General features: G+C 36.0%; 2 protein-coding genes across 2 annotated transcripts in view; one reads left to right on the top strand and one right to left on the bottom strand.

Moving 5' to 3' along the window:
• Positions 1-5,106: 5,106 nt before the first annotated feature.
• Positions 5,107-9,320, bottom strand: LOC121410717 (ankyrin repeat domain-containing protein 34C-like). Its single transcript, XM_041602971.1, has one exon. It carries the CDS (start codon positions 7,539-7,541, stop codon positions 5,886-5,888), a length of 1,656 nt encoding a protein of 551 aa, XP_041458905.1. The 5' UTR covers positions 7,542-9,320; the 3' UTR covers positions 5,107-5,885.
• Positions 9,321-21,925: 12,605 nt separating this feature from the next.
• LOC121410715 (calcium-binding protein P-like) overlaps positions 21,926-27,341 on the top strand; it is a 32,567-nt gene continuing 27,151 nt past the window's right edge. The window contains exon 1 of the mRNA XM_041602970.1: positions 21,926-22,139. Within this exon, the coding sequence (XP_041458904.1) occupies positions 22,110-22,139 (30 nt within the window). The 5' untranslated portion in view covers positions 21,926-22,109. The remainder of the gene's footprint in view (positions 22,140-27,341) is intronic.

The raw sequence follows: 27,341 nt of genomic DNA, 5'->3' as shown, positions 1-27,341 counted from the left end.
CTCTTTCCTTTTCCCCTTTTCCAGTTTCTTCTTTATCTCTCTCTTTCTCCCTTTCCATTTCTCACATCCTGACGTTTGAAAATTATGATCTCTCTCTATTAATATCATCTCGTTTTCCTATATCCCCTCTCCCACTGTCTTTCCCTCCTCCTTCTTCTCTCTCACAACCCTCTCGAATCACCTCCTGCTATGCTTATCATGGTTGGTGATGCGATTGTCAGCTTTTATTTAATTCTGAATCGATCGATAAGAATCCATTTTGACCACTTTCTATCTCTAGATCACGACTACGGCCACTAGATGAATTACAGTGGCATGGATCCCTCTACATAATATATAGACAGATGTAGAGAACGAGTAGTCAATGTAGTCGTTTTGAACATTGGTAGGGTAGTGGTTCGATTTCTGTTTAGAACCTTTTTGATAAACACGTAGTGATGACTGTAATTTGTGTCATGAGGAAAATAAAAGGAGGCAAAATTATTATCTAAGAGATAAATATTTTTAAAAAGGTGAGACTCTTTGCTGCGTTCTAATCATTGTGAAATATGTTTTTTAAAAGGCCTGTGACCTCAACCCCTGCCCCCCCCTGAACTGCCAGCATGCAATTTAGGCATGTATATTACGAATTACGAGTATATATATATATATATATATATATATATATGTATATATATATATATATATATATATACATGTATTTATATATAAAGAATTGGATGAAGAGAACAATGGTAGACGTAGCTTAAATCAAGGTTCCCCAGAGCTATCTACCCTTTGGAAAAATTGGGTATGCCGAAAAAATGTCTCTGCCGGGAATCGAACCCGGGCCCCCAGCTTTGAACGCCGGTGCCTTAACCACTAGACCACGTCCACCATTGTTCTCTTCATCCATTTCTTTACAATATTTAAATAAAAGAGTTGCCAAAGCTGTTGTACATGTATAGCTTCACACATTTGTATACTTTCTCACATACGTGTACTGTATCGAAGCAATAGCTTTGATCCAGCTGAGGCATGACGGCTTGTCATTGTTCAAAACCCACCTTCACCCGACAAAGGTAATTGGTATAGTGTCGAAAATCTGTCTTTCTGACGGTCAATCGGATCTCGGTCGGCCTAGCCACTAGACCGTCTCTGTGGTCTAGTGGTTAAGGCACCGGCGTTCAAAGCTGGGTGCCCGGGTTCGATTCCCGGCAGAGACATTTTTTCGGCATAACCAATTTTTCCAAAGGGTAGATAGCTCTGGGGAACCTTGATTTAAGCTACGTCTACCATTGTTCTCTTCATCCATTTCTTTACAATATTTAAATAAAAGAGTTGCCAAAGCTGTTGTACATGTATAGCTTCACACATTTATATATATATATATATATATATATATATATATATATATATAGCCAAAAGACTAAGACAACCTAAAAAGTTATATTTCAGACAGCATCGTTCTTTTGAGTATCGGATGAATCATCATTTGCACAAACTTTTAATGAAAACGAGAGTGAATCTTTCCATATTTACTGTTCCCCGGTTCCATTACAAAATAATGATGTACGAAAGATGCAATAATACTTTTTTTTACAATGCGGGATAAATGAGATGTTAAAAAAAATCATTGCACTGGACAACGGAATGATTTCTTTTAATCTGAAAGCTTTATTTCATGTTCAACACATTTGTGAGTGAGAATTTTGCCAGTGACATGCATGTCAATCTCACTTTACTTTTATATATAGAAAAAAACAATATGATTTTGAGAGAAGAGTATGAAGAAAAACCTTTGTGACCGTATACTAGTGATGTTTATCAATGCCTATTCCTATTTAGATCAGAGTATTTGATTGATTGATTGAGTGATTGATTGATTGATTGATTGATGAATGTTATCTTTCAGCAATGGTTATTCTACAGTACAGAAGGACGGTAATTAAGATTTTTTTTAATTATTGAGAAACGCGCTCAAAAATTTAAAGCATATCAACAGATGTGTACAACTGTGCCATTAATGGTACACTCTTAAAAATATTGGGTAAAAATGCTCCATGATGGTAATTATGTATCCAACCAACATTGGGCACTTCTTTTGGGCATTATTATTTATCCAGTGTGATGAAAATTTGCTCATTCTAAAGTTATTTCTGCTTATTTTTTAACCTTACTGGACAATATGTTTCCCGCATTGGGTAAAATACTGCCCCAAATTGGTTGGATACATAATTACCCTCGTGCTGGATAAAATTTTGCCCAATATTTTTTACAGTGTACAGTATTGTATAATAGAAGGTCTTTCATGAGATGAAAGCAATAGGTTTTAAGGCATTATAAGAAAATGGATTACGAATCATACGATGGAATTGTTGTAATAACGCCATGATTGCAAAAAGACATTTTCTACAGTGTTTTCTTTCATTCACTCATCTAATTCAGTCATTACATATTTACAGAAACAAAAATGTTTATCCTTGGCAACTTAAGAAAACCCTCTTATTAAAATACAATAATGAATACAAAAATGAATAAATAATGTGTGTTTTATCATTCTGCATATTGTGTCAACTTAGCCACGATATGGAGTCCAACCTCTTCGTGTTTAGTAGAACATGTGAATCATTTTATGCTGAAAAAATGCATGTATATTAATTTTTTCTTTAACAATTTAATCAGCTGTTTATTGGCATTTAAATGTTAGAATATTGAAAAGATTCGTAGGCCTATTCTCAACAAAACTTTGAGCTCGTGACCGAAAAAACCTAGTTTTTAGAAATAGGAACTGGTCAAATGATAAATGATTAACAATTTTATATCTTGATCTCACCCCCGAAACATAAATCGTTTTTTTTAATTCTCGAACACATGTCCAGAAATGACTCCTGTGACTTAAAAAAAGCTAAACTATTGCATTTATTTTAGTGCGTTTACTCATGCTCATCTTTGCACAGAAGTTAATCAGTGAGTGCAGTAACACTCTGACAATTTATTTTGCTAAAACTGTTTCATTACAAGTAATAGTATTTCGAACGAAATAAGGGAGAATTAATATTTTGTTTGATGTTTATTTGTCACCTTTAAAGCACAGTCATTAAATCACATTACTGTTTGGTTCCGCCTGACTTTGTTCTAAATTGATTGCAGGTCTACACATAATTATCACCATACTGCAGTCTATGTATATCATATGATCTGCTTTATTTCGTTGGCATGGTGAGGGGGGGGGGGCTTTGACATTATGTGTGATAAAAATGGGGATGAAAATTCAAAGTTTGATTACAATTTAAGGGACGACCGATGAAACTGAGCAAATAAGTAATAGAGGCGATTCCTGGCATACTCCTTTCGAGTTAGATTGTTTTCATTCAAATCTCATGTTCTGGAGTACGAATGATATACGTAGGTCAAGGTAAGCAGTTACTCCCAGTGCCCAATATACATGGTGTGTAGGTGGGTTTCTGTCGGTCTGTGTGTTTGAGTTAGTAACTCTATAGAACAGGGGAAAAAAGGTTATTGCCCCCCTCCACCTTGAGTAGAGATTTCCGCCCATGTTAGGGGCGGGTCATATTCTATCACGAAAAGCAGGTGTCCAACACTAGTCATGATGGCGTTCACATTCTTTCTATGCATCGTGGATATACTTCAGATCGTTATAATTATGATTTTAATTATAATTATAAGTTTTGCTTAATTTCACAAAACAGTCATATGCACATCCTGGTTGGTATGCAAATTGGGAGACTGATGACGTCAGCCACTCACGAAATCCTTGCTTTTTTATTAGGAAATATGAAATATTCTAATTTTTCCTCATCGCCAAGTGAAACAACGATTGAATACCTCTTGAACATGTGGAATTAACATTAATTAATACAATATAGTTCAGTCAAGTTGGACCCTTTTGTCAAATATGTTTTAAGAAAAATAAATATTGTATAATTCAAACAATAAAAAACAAAAGAAATAGTGAGTGAGGGACATCATCGTCTGTCTCATTTGCATGTCACTGAGTTGTGTATATCACTATATTTTGTGAAAAGTAAGCAAAATTTAAAAATGTCACAACCTTCTTATTTTACATCCGATTTTGATGAAATTTTCAGCGTTATGCTATATTTGATTTTTCTCCATTTATTCAATTCAATATTTTTCTGGGGTGCACTTGACCTTTAGTGATACACCCGACCTGTCGAAAACAAAGAAGAAAGACTACAGCATCTATCACAATAATATATTATAGGCGTTTCAAATCAATTTTCGATTCATGTTCCTATTGTTTTAATCATTCAATGAAAAAAATGATGTTTTCTGCTTCATTGGTTGTTTTCTTTTGTCCCAATTAATTTCCAGTACTAAAGATTATTTTTAAATGTCAACTCGTATGAAGACATGTAGGACACGCGATTTTGGCGCCATATGGGAACGTCGGAATTCCCTGTAGTCACATTATGAGCGAAGCAACCTTCAAAAATGTTCGTGAATAGCCAAAATAAATCACGAATAAGAACTAATGAATAAATTCATTTGATTTTCATCGGCCTTTATTCCGGGAAAGACTAGCCTGAAATTGAAGGCCGATATAGTGTAAATCATTCAAACAAAAATAAATGAAGGATTTTCTTTAAAGGGGAATGAAACCCTTGGAACAAATGGGCTTGTGTGGAAATAGAAAAATCAAAGAATGAGATAAAAAAAAAGGTTTGAGATAAATAGGATAAATAATGAGAAAGTTATGAGCATTTGAATATTGCGATCACTAATGATATGGAGATCCTCCTATTATCAAAGCGACAAATAATGTGTAATGTTACATGTGAACAACTTTCCCTTTGATAGACTATAAAATACCCCAAAAATATCTCTTTTTGCTCTATCTTATGGTGATGCAAACTCTTTATCCGTATTATATTCTATGAAAATCTGCATTACGAACCCTCCTATAGAAAAAATAATAATCTACTGATGTGTAATGGGAAAGCTGTTCACATGTGAAATCACACATCCTTGTCGCATTGCCAATAGGAGGATGTACATTATAATATTCAAATTCAAATGCTTATAACTTGTTATCTATTTAAGTTTTCTCAAACTTTCGTTGATTTCTTTTGATTTTTTTTCTGTTTCTTTGATTTTTCCTGTTTTCACATAAGCTATCTTATTCCAAAGGTTTCTTTTTTTTCTTTAAGACGTACGTATACTCAATAATTGTACAAGCACCGATGATACCATCAATAAAATTTTGGTTGATACACTCTCTTAATATCAATGCAGCACGGTATATATTATTGCACATACAAGACGATATGAATGCGCGGGGGGGGGGGTACTCGTAAGAACAAGTACCATAATTATAAAAAGAAATAATAAATTGGGTCATATCAAAACGGAAATATTTTTTAGTGGTTTTGTTCTTCTCAAAGAGTATTACGTATACAATATTTTAATGTTTTTTTAATATCTAGAGACTGGGTAGAATAATCTTATTCATTTAATTCTTTGGGGTTTAAATGGAATCACAATGTAGTGCATGAAAGATGTGTAATAAAATAAAAGCTCAATGACATTTCTGAAACTTAGGTCAATAAATACTGAATTTTACACGAGACTCGTTCTTGGATTTAGATCTTTGACCAGCAAAAGATGACAGAACGTTATACGTTAGAATACATTTCACACACTGGTTTGTTTTACACACATACTATGTCTACTGCTGGCTTCGATTACGATTTCAAGTATATTGTTTGAGATCATACATATATTGCACTTCAATAAATTTCATGTAGCAAGGCATCAAAAATTTCTAATTACAAGGCAGTAAAGAAATAATGTCAAACAATGAACACAAAACATTTCAATCACAATGTGACAAAACTATTTTGGCTGGTTTCAATTAAAAGTCAGCTACTTTCAGCTCCCGAGTCTCCGCTAGAGTCAATTTGCGAGTCTGCAATGTCGGTTGTTCGCTGGTACAGTCCTGTAAGGCGACGGATATCTTCAGCTTGCATGGAATATCGACGATCATGCGAGGCGGTTATTCCACCATAGTGACGCCCTAACCGCGGTGACGGTTTTGACGTCGTTGACCCGATGTCTGGAATTGGAGGACGTGGGTTGATGTTCAATGGCGGTAATGTACCGGGTCTTGTATAGGATAGTTCATCTTCTAGTAAAAATGGCGCAGAACCTCGACGCAATAACGGCTTTTTCTTACCACTTTCGAACGGTACAAGATTGGATTCATTAGTAATATCGGTTAAACTATTAGTATTTTTGCCATTATTGGAGTCTGATGACATTTTTAGTTCAAGTAAAGCCTTTGGCACGTTGATGGCATGAACAGTTTGACTTTTCTTAAGAGGTGGTGGCATTGCAGGTAACGAGCCACGTCGGCTAGAACCAACGCCTCTGGGTATTTGTTTCTTCTCTGGAGTTGATTGGGGTGAATGAAAGGCATGTGTGATTAGTTTATGATTGGCGGAATTCAATGATGAGGGATTAAATGCATCGGCGCTCTGCCGTCTTATCAATGGACGTCTGAAAGAACGCGGTGATCTGTGCAACGAATCGTTACTGTTTGCTGGTAGAGTAGGTGCACTTCCGCTACTTTCTCGGGCAGCTTCCTCTTCGGACTCTTCCGGTAAATCTGGATGAGATCTTGTAGGTGATATAGACCCATTGTCGTACAAGAGGCCCATGCTACCCCGTCTGACAAGGCGACGAGTCTGTATCGATGATTGTCCTTTCGACGGTTGTAACCGCTGTGAGCGCGGCGAATTACCCGGTGACCGCGGTGAGCTCTCTGGCGATAATGGTGAATCTAATACTACTAGCTGTTTCTCTCGTCTTCTATGTGACTTTGGCGAGGATATCTCTGCGTTAAGTTTACTTGTTGCACTAGGAATGTCCAAAGAATTTGGCGGCTTCAACTCGATCTGAGCTGGACTAATACATTTATACAGTGGAGGACTTGTTGCTAGAGAAGGAGGGACATCTAAATACTGTTTTGTTTCTCTCTCCTTTCCACGATCGTTTGTAGTTATGATGATCACTTCTTTTCCTTTGTTCTTGCAGTTATTGATAAGCGATGACAGCACCGACGCATCCCCTGCGTTGACAGCATACACCAGTGCTGATGATCCGTTTTTATCCGTTATTCTCGGGTCTGCTTCGTAGGTGAGAAGTAGCTTTATTAATTCCTTTCCACCCAGTTCCATACATGCATACATCAAACACGTACGGCCACATTTATCCTGGGCGTTTACATTAGCTTTGTTCTCCAAGAGGTATTTCACCAATTTCGTCTTCGTCACATTTTCCTTATCATCTTCGTAGTGCGTCATACACGCTATGATTAAAGCCGTTCTACCATTATCGTCAACACTGTGTATATCTGTTCCTCCTTCTACAAGCAGACGGGTTAGGCGAAGTTTCCCAAGTCTCACCGCTTTCTGAAGTGCATTTCCATCGGTATGAACGAATGACGCAGTCAGGGGTCCTGTCTCAAACCGCGGCAAAGTGGCCATTGCCAAACGAGGAGGTAGGCACCCGATCATTGGATAGCTCAAACAAAAATGTCCTCCGTCAAAGATGACGTCCTATATCACGTTCTTATTTTAGATCCCATGCAGAGAAAATATTAGAGAAGAAAAAATTCAATGTTAAATATCACAAGACGATTGGACATTTCAGAGTAATAACACTGCAGTTGATAATGTCTTTTGCAAAGGACAGGGGGATGTCTCCTGGTAACCGGTCAATAAATTGATGCATGCTTGTCTGTGTAATTCGCACCAACTATTCTTTCAATGATAAGCTGACCATGCAGAGTGTCCGCACATTCTCCTGATACACATAGTATACGTTGCGATATTAGTCTCGTTTACGAAATACACTTTCAGTCATTCTCGAAAAATCCGTTTTGATTAATACAGCAGTTGAATTATCAGACTTTTGGCAATTAAGTAAACAGGTGTGCATTATGTTCACGCCGAAAGAACGAGGCATTCGTTATTTTGTTCCATCGTCACTCTGCTACTCAACGATCTATTATGAAAAGAAATATGATAAGGTTCGTATAGGTACTGAGCGCGTCATCGGTTGATTGCAATTTTACGATATCAATTTCTGATGATGTAGAAACGGAAAAGAGATCTGTACAGAGACTGCGTGGAGCTTGCATATTGAAGCAATTCACGAATAAACTAAGGATTTGACAGCTTCACTCAACAATAGAACATTCCAGGCATTTTCTTGTGAAATGTCGTATGACTTATCGATTAAAGATTCGTAACATGTTAAGATCTTCTGTAGACGAACATTTCAGAGAACACAGTCCTTTCTAAGGGAATCATTCTGAGATATCTAAACTTGAAAGGCACAGTTGAGTCACGACAGGAGGAACAGTTCAAAGTGAAATCTGCAGATTCTGGAAGGCAATTATTACGATCTCCCTTCTGATATTTAATTAAAAGATGTCGATTGATCTCCCGCTTGAATAAATTATAACAGGTGCTAATCTGGAGGCACAGGTGTGTTTGAAATTCAACAATCACAATTATCAGACACATTGATGATGATATGATCAAAATAAATGTCCTCTTGACGTTCGTTCATCTTTTTATTATGATCTGGATTCCGATTACTTCAACTGCTGTTGGAATATTATGTACACACACAGGGTCACACACACAGCCCTGACACTGGTTAAGTGTCCTAGCCTAAAATCCGATTGGGAGCATGCATCCGTGTGTGCATGGTTTTACGGTAGGACATAAAATGACAATCTCTCGGTGGTTTGATGGGAGTTATATAGACTCGGTAGACGATGGGTATTTATTGGCGCGAAAAAAGTCAAGTGTCACGATCGGCCACATGATTGGCTTTCGGTTGGTGGTAACTAGGCATTGACACGACCATAAAGAAGTGACTGGTTTTCACCGTAAAAGTCGGTGGCTAAGTATTAATCTAATCTAAAATAAATTTCGGTATATTGATGTTGATCATGTTGCCAGTGTTGTCATGCAGGTCCAAGCTGAAAAAAATACAAAAACCTTAGCAGGTGAAAATCACCTAACATAACTGCAATCGTTATTTTCTACTTTATTTTGCTATTGAATCTAAAGCATGTTTGTTTCATCCAGTGGCATAATTAGCTGGAATTTTTAAGGGCATAACTCGGTACACGCGTTAGACGAGCAAGCAAAAAAAGACATATTTTTACATAGAAATGCTGTTTGTCATAGCTAGATCAGGAGAGCTTTTCATCAACATTTATATCTGACCAGTTGTCAGATCTGACAACTTTCCTTGATTTTGATTGGCTTAGAGGCACTGTTACAGTGGTAATATTGTCGGGTAAAACGTCCGAAAGGTCCTTTCATGAAACTCTCCCAAGAATGTTAAATAGCAAATTGTTGCTGAAAGTTTTTCAGTTGGATTGTTTTGTACTTAAAGGAAAAAGAGAATCACCCCAAGATAAAAAAATTACAGATTTTCCTTTATTACCAAGTTATAAACTGCAAAAAAAAGATTTACATTTCCAACTGAAGCATGGTGCTGTTTAAGTCGATTTTTTAAACCCTAAACCTAACATAAAAACGTATTGCAACCATATAACCATCATGACGAAAATCTCGCGTTTGAGAGCTGTATACCCCATTTTTCCTTATCATCAAATCTCTTCTCCCAGTAATACAAATCCTCTTGCCCTCAGGCATGAAATTTAAGTATAGAAACACCTGTTTCTTGACCTCGGTCCGAAGATAATTCACCCCAGCATCTACGGTCACAGCAGGGGGCCACACACGATGGATTGCAATGTGTTCCGGCGAGCGCATGGAGTTCCATGTATACACGCGTTGATAGAAAGTTTTTCTTCCTTTCTTTCTTTCTTTCTTTCCTTCCTTCCTTCCTTCCTTCTTTCTTTCTTTCTTTCTTTCTCTCTCTCTCTTCCTTCCTTTCTTTCTTTCTTTCTTTCTCTCTCTTCCTTCCTTTCTTTCTTTCTTTCTTTCTTTCTTCCTTCCTTTCTTTCTTTCTCTCTGTCTGGCTGTCTAATTTTTTTCTTTCTAGACTTATTTTTCTTCATCCACCCCCTTTCTACACCTCTAAAGAACGTGCATTTGCCAATCATATCTGTAGTGAGGCCTATAAATGTCCTTTTCTCAAAGTTGAGGTGTAGGCCTATACATAGATAATACGTTTGCGATTAAAAAAATAGTTACAGGCATAGTTTGTATTTAAATTATGAATAAGACTTTGGGGTAAAACAAAATAATGATTTCATATTTTTGTGCATATCAGCAGCATGATTATTATACTTTGTATGTTGGTATGCAATTACTTCTATTTTTCGAACGTTAAGACTGTACCATTGCGCGAGTGAACCCATTTTCTTGCTGGACGGACAGAAACTATGCATGCATCGCGGTCCTTGCATGCTAAGCATACCGTAATTTTTATTCGCTTACTTTCCTTATTTCAAGGTCGATTTTCTTCGTTCGAAATTGAAAATGGACTAGTATTGGATGTCTGAATGTAATATGCCTTTGAAAACGTGATTAATATCGAATACAATAATTTCATACCGAAGATCCTTCTACAGGCAGACAAGTCTTACGTAATAGCACAGCTGTTGTTTATCATTTCGTCCTTGGCTCAACGCTCATTTAGCTGGCCCGTGGTGGTGAAATCGAGACAAGGGGATAACCTGGCCAAGATGGGTTTATCGGGGTTGGAAAAGTTGTTTGAGATATTCCAAACATAAATCGGGGTATGAAACCGCAGTTTGCAGTCCGAAGTGAGGTCGAGAATCAAACGGGAAATTTTCGTAATGATAATCATAATACGCATATCTTAGAAAAAAATAAAGCCAAGAGCAATTGTCTTCGGAGCAAATGTCGTGTCACCAAAATACACACTTTAGTAAAACGATAGACAACTAGATATTATTTTTAAAACGTACTTAAATATCCAGCTTTTGTGCGTTTTACACCCTTTTCAGGATGTAGAAAAAATAATATTCCCCCTTTTATATATCTTTTTATGTTTTCTCTGCCCCTATTAATTGCCAACCTCAGAGCGTGTATTACTTTGAATTTTTTTATTAACCTTTACAACGCTGTAAACACTAGTATTGACCTCGAATCGTTCATTGATATAGTTAACAGAACTATTTTAAGGCGAAATTATGCAACTTTGAGTGGAATCCTGCAAGAAGTCAAAGAGACCGAGCATTACAATTTAATTGCCCTTAAAAAACTTTAACAGTATTTGAAAGACTAGGTTTTGATGCACCCCTAAATTTTCCACCTAGTGGATTTTCCTACCCCCTCCCAACTAGATACGCCGCTTTGAATAATAATTGCAAGCTCCAAATGCATGGACAAAAAAGTAATGTCTTACAGAAGAAAGTCAATTAACACTTGGTATCCATAACAACGTGTTGAGAAGAAGCAAAAGAATGAGACAAAAGTGCGAGAGAAAAATGGGAGCAATGGGAGCAATGAAAATGGAATCATAAAAGAATTACGGAAGTAGTATTGTAAAGAGTCAGTTGAGGAGACTTCTGCATGCGCAACTGCGGTCAGTTTGGAGACAGTCATGAACTGGATTAAAAATGTACATATTGATACAGAAACCGTAATACAATAAGATGTTAAGAATGAATTGAAAATGTTGAAGAAAAAAAACACAAGGGGATCGTTTCAGGGTAGATTTCCAATTAACCGTGTCTATTTGTAGGTAGGTCGTCATACTACTACTAATCGGACGCATCCGAGAATGAATCAACAATACGCCAGGCTTTGCGATCCGACATGAGAGTAGGTAAATCATGTAACAAATTTTGTATCCTTACTACAATTATGAAATAAAAAAAATCTAAAGTTCTCCGTCCTCTGGTTCAATGAGGGACAGGTAACAAAAGTACTTCATAAATAACTTCCTTCTCACTACGGACACAGTGACCAGCTTATCTTATTCTACGTGACCGTGGTGGAGATCTCCATGAATTTCATCTTTTGTTTTGTAATAAAATTATCTCCAATTAATATTTTGTACCCTAATTAAAAGTCGAGTATATGTGCCATATATGGTCTATTTTAAGGGCTTCTTGATTGTCCATGTTTCTTAACCATACAAAATGATTCTTTCTATACATGCCTCAAAGGGATTCAGAGGCCAGCAGGATGCATTTTCACAGAACCATGACGACCTCGTATGCGTCGAATACTGACAAAAGAAAGAGCCATGCTGAAGGAAGTTGATGATTTTAAGTGTTTAGGTTCATACATGCGACTTAAGAAAAACTTTCTATCTATGGGATTTTAAAGGGATGGTCCGAGCTGAAAATATGAATAGCTTAATTAATAGAGCAAAATGCCGAAAATTTCATCAAAATTGGATAACAAATAACAAAGTTATTGAATTTTAAAGTTTAGCAATATTTTGTGAAAACAGTCGTCATGAATATTCATTAGGTGGGCTAATGGTGTCACATCTCCACTTGTATTTTATTATATGAAATTAGTTTTATTCAAAATATTTCCTCCAAGACCTAGAAAAATATATATAATATTATAAGGGAGACATATTATTTGCACAAATATGAAATAAAGAAAAAATATGATTTTATGTAATAACATAAGAAAACGGAAAGTGGAGATGTGACATCATCAGCCCACCAAATGAATATCATGACGACTGTTTTCACAAAATATTGCTAAACTTTAAACTTCCATAACTTTATTATTTGTTATCCGATTTTGATGAAATTTTCGGCATTTTGCTCAGTGAATTCTACTTTATGTATTAAGATGTAATATTTTTAGCCCGGACTATCCCTTTAAACTTCCATAGATAGAAAGTTTCTCTTAAGTCGCATGTATGAACCGAAACACTTAAAATCATCAACTTCCTTAAGCATGGCTCTTTCTTTTGTCAGTATTCGACACATACGAGGTCGTCATGGTTCTGTGACAATGCATCCTGCTTGCCTCTGAAAAATCATTGTATTTTAAAACTTATTTTACATAATCAATTTGGCATTGTTGTTCATTAACTATGCATTCATGTCAGTATTCTATTTTGGCTCGATTTTTGTTCCATGTTTTCTTGTGAAAATTAAACAGGTTTTAAAACTATTTTTATCATCATTATTGTGATAATGATTATAATCCATCTCTTCTTCTTCTTTTCTCCCTCAAGAAACTTTTTTTGTCGAAGAGTGAGATTAATAGAAAGGTGTAGTGTGGGAGAGAGTGAGGGACTGAGAGAGAGAGAGAGGGAGAGAGATTTCAAGGTTGATGATCAACATGTCACTTTATATCAATACGTCTTATTTCTTTTATTGATAAACCATCCACTGTTTGTAATTGTGAATAATATATTAATGAATCATTAGTGAGCTCTGGAGCACCGATTAATGATTGAAAAATCGGTTAATGATTTGGTAAGGGTCTTTTCAGTCGCACTAATTTTTTTAAGTTAAAGCTCGAAGGGCACTTGTGTCTCATCAACGGCATATATCTACGTAAAAGAGCTCCCAAGGCAAGCATACATTCGTTTTCCCCTTTGTAATTTCTGATGACACTGCTGAAATTGTGCTAATTTTTATTTTCACGAATCAGTTTACTTATGCACAACACAGTGATATTAAAATAAGAGAGTCAATGAAGTCACTCACTCACTTTTTCTTATGTATCTTAATATTTGAATTTTACAATTTGATATAAGAAGACTTTTTATCAAATCATAATTAAAAAAAATCATAAACAATAGCATTTCCACATGTTCAGGGAGGAGATAACTTTATTTTACAATATATTGAAGAAAAAAATGAAATATTTACTACCGACTATAATAGAGTACATGCAAAAGAAATAGTCACTGTTTATGTCATCAGTTCACTCATTTGCATCTTGAATGCTGTGCATGTAATTATTTTGTGAAAGCGAAACATTAACACGTCATAACTTTACGCCCAGTTTTGGTGAAATTTTCCGTATTAGGTTTGTTTTTTTTTCCTATTTTTTCAAATAAACTTTTCATTTAGGTGTATACTTGACCTTTAAATTCACTCACTTTTTTTTTTTAGTTGGTCCATCTTTCCAGTACCATCATGGCCCTGGGAAGCGGGGGTGTTGAAGCACCCCAAGATTTTCCTCGGGGGTGCTACGTGTATACAGTGCGTATAAAAAAAACGGGACAGATTTGAAAAGTCTGTATAATTTTTGTTTCAAATCATAATCTCTATATTTTGGTGTCAATACGTGCTTTGGAGTCTTATCCTTCCAATACCATTGAAATAATTTAGTTTCGTTCATGCTTGAGCGAACACGGAATGTTTTTGTCTGGGGGAAAAAAGGAGGCTTGCGCCAAAATGGCATAAAATGATAAATATGATGGTCAGACTTCTTGCTAATCAGCAGACTTCCTCTTAACCTTTTCACTATCTTTGCCATAATTTTCGAATTATGCGGTCAAAATTCATTTCCAAATCTACTTATTTGCTTGAATAGTTCTGTTGTTTCTTTTTAATATGTTCTCTTTTAACTTTGAATATTCCTTCTTTAGGCAAGAACATTTTTTTTAAACCAAAGTATGGGAGAGCGTGTTTTTTTTTTCAAATCCTTTCATTGTGTGCTTCAAAAGTTATGGTGCCTATGAACAGTGGCATACTGAGGGTGGGGGCTCCCCCCAAATGAAAAATTATGACCAAGGAACAAAAAGTGGCAAGGAAAAATCACAGAAAACATAGAAAGTGAAATATGATATCATTTTCTGAATATTATGTCAAAATCACAAGATTGGATATTTTGATAAAAAGTGGAAATTTTTGCTTGCTCGCTTCACAACTTTTTAATACATTTTATCCGATCTGTCATATCTTGCTCCTTCAAAATTGACTCAATACACCATTGCCATTGAAAGACATGAATCTTTTCCTGTTTGTCCTGTGAAGCACATAATTAAACTTGGTGAAGGATTCAATAACCCCTTGAAAATAGGATTCATGTCTTTTATAGGTTCCATAGCATAATTTGTTTCACCTAATAGTTATTAAAGGTACTATTACATAATTTGTTTCACATAATAAAAGGATTTGAATAATTACAAATATCTCCCAATTAATAATGCAAATCTTCTTACTTGGGTTGACAAAAAGTCTCTTCTTACTTATGAAGGAAAAGTCAAGGGTAAAAGAAGTTTAAATGAAAAACAATATAATTCAGGTAAATAAATACATTTGTAAATGAAATTTGACAGCATAATTCGAAAATTATGGCAAAGATAATGAAAACATTAAGAGGAAGTCTGCTGATTAGCCAAAATTCTAATCATCAAATTTTTATTTCTGCGATTTTGGCGCAAGCTCTTTTTGAACCCCGACAAAAACGTCCTGTGTTCACTGAAGCATGAACAAAATTTATTTTTAAATGGCATTTCAAAGATAAGATCTTAGAGCATCTATTAACATCAAAATATAGTTATAATGATTTGAAACAAATTTTTTATAGACTTTTCAAAACTGTCCCGATTTTTTTATACGCATTGTATAGACAGCCATGGCCCTAGAAAACAGGGGTGCTGTGTGTATTCTCCACAGTCAGCATCCCAGGTATTCTAGAAGATGAGTAAATACGGGAAAAATTAACAAAAAGAAATCACCTTCATTTTGTAGTGATTTCTTTTTGTTTTCGCTTTTCTAAATTCTCGGGATCCATTTGACATCCATTTTGTAGTGAAAACTTTTTTTTTTGCTTTTCAAATTTACATTAGCATCCCCAGGTAAAAAAAATTACCAGTTTGTTCTAGAAGGTGTCACTTTTTTACCCGTATTTGTGCTTTCATCAATTTTGGGGGCAATAGCAAATCATGTTCGTCATTCCAATTGTTAAAAAATTGTAATAAAGTAGAAAATATGCCCCATCCCATATTCACTCTCAAATTATCTCTATAACTTTTTACTAAAAAATCTATCTATTTTTCTTAATTTTCTCAAGGGTGAACAAGACTACCTAATTAAACCGAAATATAGACTACAATAACAACGTTCATTCATTCATTCACTTACGTACTCACTCACCCATTCATTCCTTTGTTCATTCATTTATTCAATATCTTCCATTATGACATATCCTTTTATTGCCCATTGAGACAAAAATCTGGAGAGAAATAATCTCGTCATTCTATTTTCATTGTGGTATTCAAATGACATGAATGATGGATGACGAGTTGTTGAGATTACTTGATGTGGTGTTGCTGTGGTATTGGCAATATTTTTTTTCATACATTCTACCAAATTAAATCATATGTATGTGTATATATATACATATTTAATATATACAGTATATATATATATATATATATATATATATATATATATATATTTGTCATGATATATATAACATACACTTTGTACGTTTATTGATCTTCTTGCGTAAAGTGTGGTGTAATCATATTATATCTAGTAAAGTTTCATTGTTTGTTTTTTGTCTCGCCCACCAGAGGTCAGAAGGCGAGGCTTAGGGATCCAAATGTCGTCCGTCCGTCACAAACCTTATGACACATAACTCTGCAACCATTAGTCACTTTTCAACCAAACTTGGATGGTATACATAGGGGCTTGCATGTTATGCTGCAGTCAGAGGTCATATGTTAAGGTCAAAGGCCATTTTCAGGTCAACGTTAAAGTTTACGTGCAAGACTTTCTTATGACACATAACTCTGCAACTGTAAGTCACTTTCCGACCAAACTTGGGTTGTAGACGTAGTTAGGAGACCTGCATTTTATTGTGTTCGCAGGTCACATAGTATTGTCAAAGTTAATTTTGAGGTCAACATTAAAGTTTACGGGCAAGACTCTTATGACAAGTGTTTATATTCCATCCCAGTCATTTTGTTGCGTGGCCTCACATATCACGATATTTCTGGGTATTTGCATAAGTGAGCGAGACACAAAATCGCTTATGTCTTGTATTTTCTTTATTTCACCGTGAAAAATTAATATTCACGTATTCACGTATTCACATCTACAATGATATACTGATACATTTGCTGATAAACATATAGGTGAGAATGCAAAAGATGTTTGAAGCACAGATTTTCTTAAATACCATGTATAGATGTGATTCACTCATTTGAAATGCTCAAATTTAAAGGAAAAGTCTACCCCAACAAAAACTTGATTTGAATAAAAATAGAAAAATTCAACAAGCATAACTCTGAAAATTTCATCAAAATCGGAATCCGATGTAAAATAAGAAAGTTATGACATTTTAAAGTTTCACTTCATTTCACAAAACAGTTACAGGCACATCTCGGTCGGTATGCAAATGAGGGAACAGATGACATCACTCACTCACTATTTTTTTTGTATTTTTATTATATGAAATATGAAATATTTTGATTTTCTTGTCATCGTTATGTGAAATGAAGTTTCATTCCTCCCTGAACATGTGGAATTCCATTATTTTAACATCTTGTGGTTCAGGCAAGGAGATCCTAATTGTCAAATTCGTAAAAATTGAAATATTGTATAATTCAAACAATAAAAAAACAAAAGAAATAGTGAGTGAGTGACATCATCGACTCTGTCATTTGGATGTAACTGACTCGTTCATATAACTATTTTGTGAAAAATAAGCGAAAATTTGAAATGTCATAACTTTCTTATTTTACATCCGATTTTGATGAAATTTTCAGCATTGTGCTTGTCTGATTTTCTCTATTGATTGAAATCAATTTTTTCTGAGGTGGACTTGACCTTTAACAGCGTGAAGGTGATTTCACAATATGGAAACATCAGTATGAGTACACTGTGAGACACACTTTGGGATATTGTGTTCTTTCCAGGAGGAATTTTTTCAGTCATCAGCGAGTTAATGGGTATCACTCTTCAAGAAATAGTATTTGGAGGCCTATACTTTCAATAGGCCCCCATCTCACTAGGATAAGAACCCATGCAGATTCCATCTCAATATTTGGTATGTAAAAGAAAGCTAAACTCATATTATTCATGCATTACCAAATATACAAAAAAGCAAATCAGTATATTCTTGTTCGCCGCGCGAAGTCATATTTTGAACGTACTGTATAGAAACACAATAATGTAGGCCGAAATATAAATTATACACAAACAAAAATATTAACATTTGCAACTCATCACTAGCAAATATGTTCTTCCTGTCATTTCATATTTACATGTATATGACCAAAAATGCTGCGTGCATTATACTGGTGTTACAGAAATGATAATCTACATAAAATTTCATTGAGTCCGGACTCCATATAGCATGGCAATAAATCAAGGTAGTAGATAATTCCATTAGTAGTTGCTAAAGGTTATCGGAAATTACAATTTGCCTCACGCCGACAATACGTCTTTAATAATGTAAAATTTGACTGATGCATATAGAATTACATGACAGTGTAGTTATGATGAAAGGACTCAGCTTTGAAGTCCCCTCTCATCATGTATGTGTACTTTGATGTAACGAGACTAACAGAGATAGAGGGTGTATATGTATATATATATATATATAATATATATATATACACACACACACACACACACACAAAATATTTACAGAGGAAAGAAGATTATGTAGTTAGTCATAATTAATGTAAAATTTTGTTTAATTTCCTTCCTGCTATGTCTCGATGAAAGATTTTGGCATAAGCAGTTCTTCTCTTCTATAAAAGGTTCATTATGAGCCGCTAGGATCCGGTCACTCGTATGTTCTTTACATGATGCTGTCACCATGGAAACAGTATCCCAAAGGATGGTCTACGAAGATGGAGACAGTGGAATTCATCATAATTATCTCCAGAGTATATGAAATTCTAAAAGAATAGTGACAACATCGGATGCTGAGGACGTTCAGATTATGCCGCACCGTATTTTCAATTAGCGTAAAAATATATTTTAACTGCATGGCAACATAATAATATTGCAATGGACATAGCTAATACATGCATTTTATTTACTTGAAATCTCTCTCTCCCCCTCGCTCTCTCTCTCTCTCTCTATCACTCCCCATCTCTATGGCTGTCTTTCTGTCTCCCTCTCTCTCTATTTAACTTAAGTAACTTAACTCTTTGTAACACTCTACATACAACAAATATGTTGCTAAGGAACAAAATCATTGAAGATCAAAATAACCATCAAAACTTATTCATATTCCAAAATATTGTTTCAAGAGTGTAACCGAAAATATACGATTTGATGCGATTTGTCAGTTTACATTTTATTTTAGAAGGCCCCCACTGTATTGACATATTCAAAGGAGAGCTCAAATAGTTCCAACTGTATTGTTAAAAACAAAGATAAATGACATCAACGTGACTGCTCGATATCTGAGGTATCGTCCTGTTTTTCGACGAAGGCTGGCGCTCTTTCTCTTCTTCTCAAGACAAATTCGACTCCAATGGTCCCTTTGTTCTCTGTCGAATTTCTCTCTTCTTAAAAAATGAGATTATTTTACCCCTTATAAATCTTTCCGAAATATTTAGCATTAGAGCTGTACCTTACAGTGACCGTTTTAAGACAATGAAATTAATCTTGTCAACTCTCGGCTCAAGGTATTTATAATTCAGTAAGTATCTAAGGAAGAGTATATACCGGCAAGCTCAATCATAGAATGACCAAGGTTATACTTTTTTTTAATTTGAAACAAAATAATGATGAAGAAATATGATATATTGATCATACATTAATTATTCAAAAATTAAAGGTTAAGTCCACCTCAGAAAAATGTTCATTTTAATCATTAGAGAATAATCAGATAAGCGTAATGGTGAAAATTTTATCAAAATCGGATGTAAAATAAGAAAGAAAATTAAAATATTTCATATTTCATGAAATAAAATATAAAATAAATAGTGATGTCATCAGTTCCCTCATTTGCACACCGACCGGGATATGCCTCTTTTGTGAAATCAAGCGAAACTTAAAGGACACGTCCACCCCAACAACTTGATTTGAATAAAAAGAAAAAAAATCAAAAAGCGTAACACTGAAAATTTCATCAAAATCGGATGTAAAATAAGAAAGTTATGACATTATAAAGTTTCGCTTCATTTCACAAAACAGTTATATGCACATTCGGTATGCAAATGAGAGAACTGATGACATCACTCACTCACTATTTCTTTTGTATTTTATTATATGAAATATGGAATATTTTTATTTTCTCGTCATTGTCATGTGAAATGAAGTTTCATTCCTCCCTGAACACGTGGAATTCCATTATTTTAACATGTTGTGCTTCAGGCAAGGAGGTCCTATAATCATCAAATTCGTAAAAATTGAAATATTGTATAATTAAAACAATAAAAAACAAAAGAAATAGTGAGTGACATCATCGACTCTCTCATTTGGATGTAACCGGCTCGTTTATATGACTATTTTGTTGAAAATAAGCGAAACTTTGAAATGTCATAACTTTCTTATTTTACATCCGATTTTGATGAAATTTTCATCATTGTGCTTGTCTGATTTTTCTTTATTAATTCAAATCAACATTTTTTTGAGGTGGACTTGACCTTTAAAAATATTATAACTCTGTTATTCTACATCCGATTTTGATGAAATTTTCAGTCATGCTTGATTTTTTTTTTCTTTTTATTCAAATAAACTTTTTGTTAGGGTGGACTTGTCCTTTTAATATGCATTATGTTATTTTTAATTTTTTTCAAATTTCAACACTTTTAAAATTAGAATTGGAACAATATATTATAAATAATATTTACCTTTAATCGCATCGCTGCCGCTGTCGGCGATATTGAGAAAATCAAGCGAATTCAGCGATGAGATCATTATTGACTCGGCATCTGAGCTGCATCTAGATAACGGCTAGCCTATTCCTGAAAAATGAGCAGGGGCTTATTCATAAGGGGCGTGGTTTGAAGAGTGCGTCTGATCTGCATCAAGATATCAAGGGTTCCTACCTTGTCAGGGGATGGTATATTTTCAAGGCTTATGGAAGATTGTTCATTTTATTTTTATACGATTTAGGCCAATTACTTTTTAGAGAATATTTTCAAGGTGGTATTGTTTAAGTCTGAACCACGCCCTTTCTTTCCACGTGCAACTTGTTATTGTGAAATAGATATAGGCTTCCAATTATCGTTGGGTTATAGATAAGTAATAATATACAAATTGTTTACCATATTCAAGACCTCGGGCTACTTTTTATGCAAATTTCAACAACATCAATCCATTTGAGATCAAGAGATGCAAAAGCTGCTGTTGTCAGCTCAATGGCCTTACATTGTTTCTAAATTTGAATGTTTTGGAACTTGGAAGCAATTAATCTGCCAGGTTAATCTGCCCCTCCCCCACCCCCTCCCTGTGAAGTTAAATACCTGTGTCTGTCAGATATGATCCTATTTCAATTTGCGTGCCGGTTTGCGTGATATAATGATAATACTTTGCGAATATTTTCACCCGTTCTGAACAGCTTACAATAAGAGATATGATTTTTTTGTGTGTGTGTGCGTGTGTGAAATGGTGGGGTGATATCATAACGGTTTAGTTCTATGCAATTTGACGACGGTGCTGGCAAGGAGTGTGGTATCCTGGGGCCGATTGCACGAAAGGGTCTTTGCAAGGACCGTCTTTCGTGTCGCCCATCTTTTATGATGCGCTTTGTGAAACGCATTTGAAACCAATCATCTGCAAACATATTCTATTCGTCAAAATGATGTGATATAATTATGAAATTGTATAAAATTTGATTTAAAAGCAAGCTAACGAATCTTATTTTTTATCATAAATTTCAGAAACACCCCCGCTAATAGCTTATCATAAAAGATGGGCGACACGAAAGACGGTCCTTGGAAAGACCCTTTCATGCAATCGGCCCCTGGAAAACGAAATTGGTTATCATCGCAACATAACACAGCACAACGCATGCGAGTCGAGTACGAGTGTGTGGATTTTCCGGGCAGCGCTTCCGGATTGAAGGTACATGTAGATCTATTCACGTCGTTTGAACGTCTGAGCTGTCTACTTTTCCGAGGTATCGTTTGCCCCGGTAGTTTGCAGATTCTGGTAGAATCGGGAATATACTTGCCCCTTCTAGTAAAAGTGCAGGAAACTCCTGGAGGAAACTACCATTATGACTGATAAACCACCTCCATATAACCCGGTAAGTGAGATTCAGTGCTTGCGATCACTACGGTAACGTTAATCATGCTAATTTACTTTCAGTGACAATACACATACCGTATACGAAGGGATATACCGGTATGCGACAGCGAGATTGATGATAGCGCGATCGCGAGCCACTTTCTTCTTGAATTTAAAATCACCTAGGAATACTAGGATATTGTGTGATGAAGTGTGATGAAGTATATTGGCGTACCTAGGATTTTCCACAGGGGGGGGGGGGTGGGTGGCAAATTCGTTCGCCTAAAAAATTGGACAAGCAAAAAAAAAAGGTCTTCAGACTTCAACTTTCAAGCTCTTCGGGGGGGGGGGGGGCAGGGATACATCCCTTGCATGGGTAGTGACTTGTACTAGGTACACTAGTGTGTATATGATGTAGCACACATGCTCACTCCAATGGCATAACAAACGGGCGGCGGAGTGGGAGTGAAGTTGAAAGTGGGGGAGGGGGCACAAGGCCAAGGAAAAATGGGCACTTTCCCTTTTGCAGAGATGCCAAGTTCAAATATCAGCTATGCGTGAGATTTTCTGTGAATCTGAGTGAGATCACAGACATTGTGTACAAATGTATGGGGATAGGCTGTGATAAGTTGCGTGAGACAGAGATTTGAGGGAGTGAAAAAGAGTCCAAAATGCTTGAGTCTCACGCATAATGCGTGAGACTTGGTAGCTCTGCTTTTGGGCAAGACTTCCATATGTCCCCTCCACTAAAATTGAAAAAAAAAATATGGAGAAGGCCAGGCGCGTACGCAAGGGGGGGGGTTTCGGGGGTTCAAAAAAAATTTCCGCTCGCTTCGCTCGCTCCATTTTATTATTTTTTTTATTTCCGCATGTCGCCGACATGATCACGGTATCGCCATTAACAAGGCCATACATGATTATCATGATGTATACTTATGAATACAAGTGAACCAAGACAAAGACATACGTTTTCTTACAAAATATGTTTTACCAATATGAAAACCAAAAAGACGGAAAATGCTAAAATGTCGGTTAGCTCGCTCCGCTCGCTCGTAATAATTTATGAAATTCCATAAGTATCTAGTCTCCTGTTCAAGGCTGTATTATGAGTGTTATGAATAGAAGGACATGTAGTATCGACTAATACATGTACTTGATTTACTAACAAACTATTGACAAGAAATGTATGTTTTGACAGGAAAACGCGAAAATTTCGGCTCGCTCACTCCGCTCGCTCGTAATCATTTATGAAATTTCTTAAGTTTCTAGTCTCTTGATCAAGGCCATATCATGAGACTTACGAGCAGAAGGACATGTATCATCAACTAATATGTAATCATTACCAACAAGCTATTGAGAAGAATTGTATGTTTTGACGGAAAAACATTTCGGCTCGTTTGCTCCGCTCGCTCGTAATTATTTTATTATTTCTAGTGTTCTGATCAAGGCCATATCCAGGCGCGTAGCCAGGGGGGGGTGGCGGTCGCCCCCCAAAAGAAAAAAACGTCCCCAAAAAGAAATAAAAAAGAAGGGAAAAAAGGAGAGGAGAAAAGGAAAAGGGAAGGAAGGAAAGGGAAGAAAGGTAGCTTTGTGTTTTTTCTATTTATTCTTTATTTTTTTCTCAAAAGAGAAACTCCTTCACTCTTCTTGCTTTAAATTCATATATGAATATTGCTTCCGCGCTGCGCGCGGTTAAATGACAATATTGAAGTTCTCCATTGTTCCCCCACCTTTTCTCTAACCCTGTTTTTCCACCTCAGCTATGTGCTTCTTGCCAGTTAAAGTTAAAATTGTATACATTAGGGCATGAATTTGAGTAAGGTTAGGCCGAAGTAAATGTATGAAGTTATCTTTTTTTTCAATTGATCGCGCAACTTCTGGTCTGGTCGGCTCCGAGCGGGTAAAATCTTTATATCAGTTTCTGCCGTCACCTCCATAAAGTCAGCTTCTCCCGCTTTTCAGCTCATTACTATAAACAACCATAATTTGGGGGCAAACAGGTTCCTAATTTAAAAAGAGGAAGGTATGGAATTCGTGTCGTATTAAATAAAAAAGTACAATATTTTTTTATCAAATTGTATTATACTTCATGTCATTTCCCTGTATACATTCATCTCCTGTCCTGTTTTGCGCCCTCAGTTTGAAATTTTGAATGACACTTAAGTTTCTTTATATTCAAAATGAAGCGCTTCAGGATAAGTAAAAAAAAATTAATCATTCTTTATTATATAGATATATAATTTCAATAAATCACAGAAGTTTCAACTATATGCGCACTATTTTCCTTGTAATGAAGTTCAATAATCGTAGAAAATCTATTGAATTAGAGACGATTGGGTATTAGAGATATCTACATTTGATGAAACGTCCGCCCTTTGAAATTTCAGAGTTTCATTGCTCATCGCGGGGAGGAATATCTTCCTCTACCAATCCTCTCCTCTGTTTTGCGAGTTAAAAATATGCACTGATGCTAAATTGTTTGTAATCAAATCTGATCTTTCCAAAGAAAGTTTCAATATATCTTTGAGAATACCCTTTTCTCGGGACCCTTTTTATGGCAAGAAAAATTGATAAATCACTTTAGCTTCCGCGCTTCGCGCGGAGTTATTATCATCTTAATTTCCTCCATTGTATACCTCTTTTGTGCGTTTACAATCACTTTTGAAAACAAGGTTCAAAATCGCAATATAGTCAACCGAGTTGGAGGTACTAGAGACAAGAGAAACGGCTCCTTTTCATTTTAATTTATGAAACACTAAAAGCTTCGCGCTTCGCGAGGGAGGGGGAAACTCCCCCTCCCTGCACCCACCCCCTAGGGAGCGCGCTTTGCGCGCTCTGTAAGTGTTGGCACGCTTTGCGTGCATTTACCGCCCCCTCCAAAATGAAATCCTGGCTACGCGGTTGGCCATATCATGAGTGCTACGATCCGAAGGACATGTACCATCGACTATGATACCAACAAACTATTGACAAAAAGGCTATGTTTTCAACGCAAAAACGAGAACATTTCTGCTCGCTCGTGGGTCATGACCGCACTGTTACATACCCATCCCCACTTAAATGTTATTGTCTTATTTGCAGCGCTGCAAAAAAAAATCATCACCTCCTCCCCCCGCTCATCACTTTTTAGAGACTGGGCGGGAGATTAAAAAAAAAAAAATCAGCTCGAAAACCCCCCCCCTTTCAAAAATCCTGCGTACGCGCCTGGAGAAGGCTTATCAAGAATTATCTAACATATATATCTAAGAGATTTAAGAAGGAAAAGTCGGATACATACCAAAATATGGCTTTATTCCGTCAAAAATTTGAGTGTGTGTAATTCCCAATGGCATCGGTTTATTTAGTCAGAAAAATAAATACCCAATACTCTTGGAGAGTAGACTAGTCGTAATATCGGTAGACTAGTCGTAATAACGCCATAACTGGACGTTGTGGCGTGCGCCTGTAATCCAAGCTGTGGGGAAGTTACAAATTGATGCAGAGGTTCGAGGTTCGAGCCCTGGTCACGTCTTTCGGATGGTGACGTTAAAGGTCGGTCCCAGACGTAAATAATCATATCTGATTGATACACGTCTGACAAAACTCAAATACACACACACACGATAACCGTTATGAAACCCATGGCTTTCAACAATTCCTGCTAGTTCGGTGAGTAAGGCGACAGATTGGAGATGCTTTGTTCTGCAGCGAGAGGTTTGAATCCCAAGTTCCCACCAGAAGTAAAAAGGAAAAAAAGAAGAAACTAGAATTTAATTCGTCATGCGGACGAATTAGGTGGTCTGTCTTTATATTCGCCATCATGATCACTATTACCATGTTCATGCATGTCAATATGATCTTCATGATGACAACGGAATGCTCGTTATGGATGGAATACTTGTGAAAGACGGGAGATGATAAAGCACTGTTAAAAGGGTCTCTTTGATGTATGACAATACATGTTATATGAAAAAAGTAATGATTATCTGTTTTATCTTGCTAAATTTTAACTTTCATACCTTTTAATTATCATAAAGGATCATGTAAGAGGTGGCAAAAAGAAAAAAAAAATGGAAAAAAAAAAATCATCTTGTCTACCCCAGGACTCGAACCTCCGCCCTCGAGAAAGCAAGTCAAATGCGTTATCCATTGAGCCACGATATTCCCCATAGAGATTACACTAAGCAATTTTGAGAATTACAATTCTAATTTTGCAAGTGAAATACGGGCATGATCCCGGCATCTGATCAAAAAATGAAGGGCACACTTCCTATAGCCCAGAATCTCAGCTACAACACGTGAAAAGCTCAGGGAAAGCTGACAAGAAAAAATGGAGATATGGCTCACGAAATAGAGGAATGTCGAATCTAGTTTTGGGAAAAAGTCATGTCCCATAGAGATTACACGCAAAATGAGGAAAAATGACATACCTCTTTTCATCGCTGTTTTACGCAATGATACGTTGCTCAAAACGAAAATTCATGTTAATGAAGGAGAAAGAGTACATTCTAAACTACAACATATCGAAATCTGGGCGAAAAATAATATATATTCGAGAAGTTATAGCCAAATTTGCATAAATTTGATGACGTCATTTTTGAAAAAATGAAATTTTTAGGTTAGGCGCCATTTTGATGACGTCACGATATAATTTAGGGACAATGGTGACATGAAATCAAATCTACAACTCATACTCTATCGATATATGAAAAAAAATTGGGGGTCAATGGACTATTTAAAGAGCTACAGTGAATTTTTAATAGGCATGTTTTTGCCCATATATGGCCTATAGTGAGAGCTCGCGCGCACACGTGCTGCAAACTTTAACGGGTGTTAATTTCGTTATTTATGGTCGTATAAGGTTGATCAAGGTATCAAATTGTTCAGAATCTTATTATCAATGCAATGATGTAAGAAAAACGGTGTTTTTGCGTTGCGTTAAGGCGTTACGCGTGGAAACGCGCGCGCATGCATTCGCGCGCGCAAAATTTCGAAATGCTTAAAATGACCTGAAACGTACTCTCGTTTGGTCAAAAAGTGATTTTGAGCATTTTAAAATTTTGACGCGCGCATACGCGCGCGTCGTGACCTCCAGGTGACCTTTGATGACATGACCTGATGACCCTTGACCTGAAGTTGATGTGATGTTTATTTGATTGATTTTTGTTAATTGATAATGGAGATATGATTGATAATGTGATTTTACAAAATGGCGCCTAGATGACGTCATCATAACTTGATG

This window comes from Lytechinus variegatus, chromosome 3, assembly GCF_018143015.1.
Source record: "Lytechinus variegatus isolate NC3 chromosome 3, Lvar_3.0, whole genome shotgun sequence".
NCBI classification, from domain to species: Eukaryota; Metazoa; Echinodermata; class Echinoidea; order Temnopleuroida; family Toxopneustidae; genus Lytechinus; species Lytechinus variegatus.
This window is presented reverse-complemented; position numbering and strand designations above follow the sequence as displayed.

Excerpts from the sequence above, each read along its gene's own strand:
- LOC121410717 (XM_041602971.1), bottom strand. The coding sequence starts at position 7,541 with ATGATCGGGTGCCTACCTCCTCGTTTGGCAATGGCCACTTTGCCGCGG.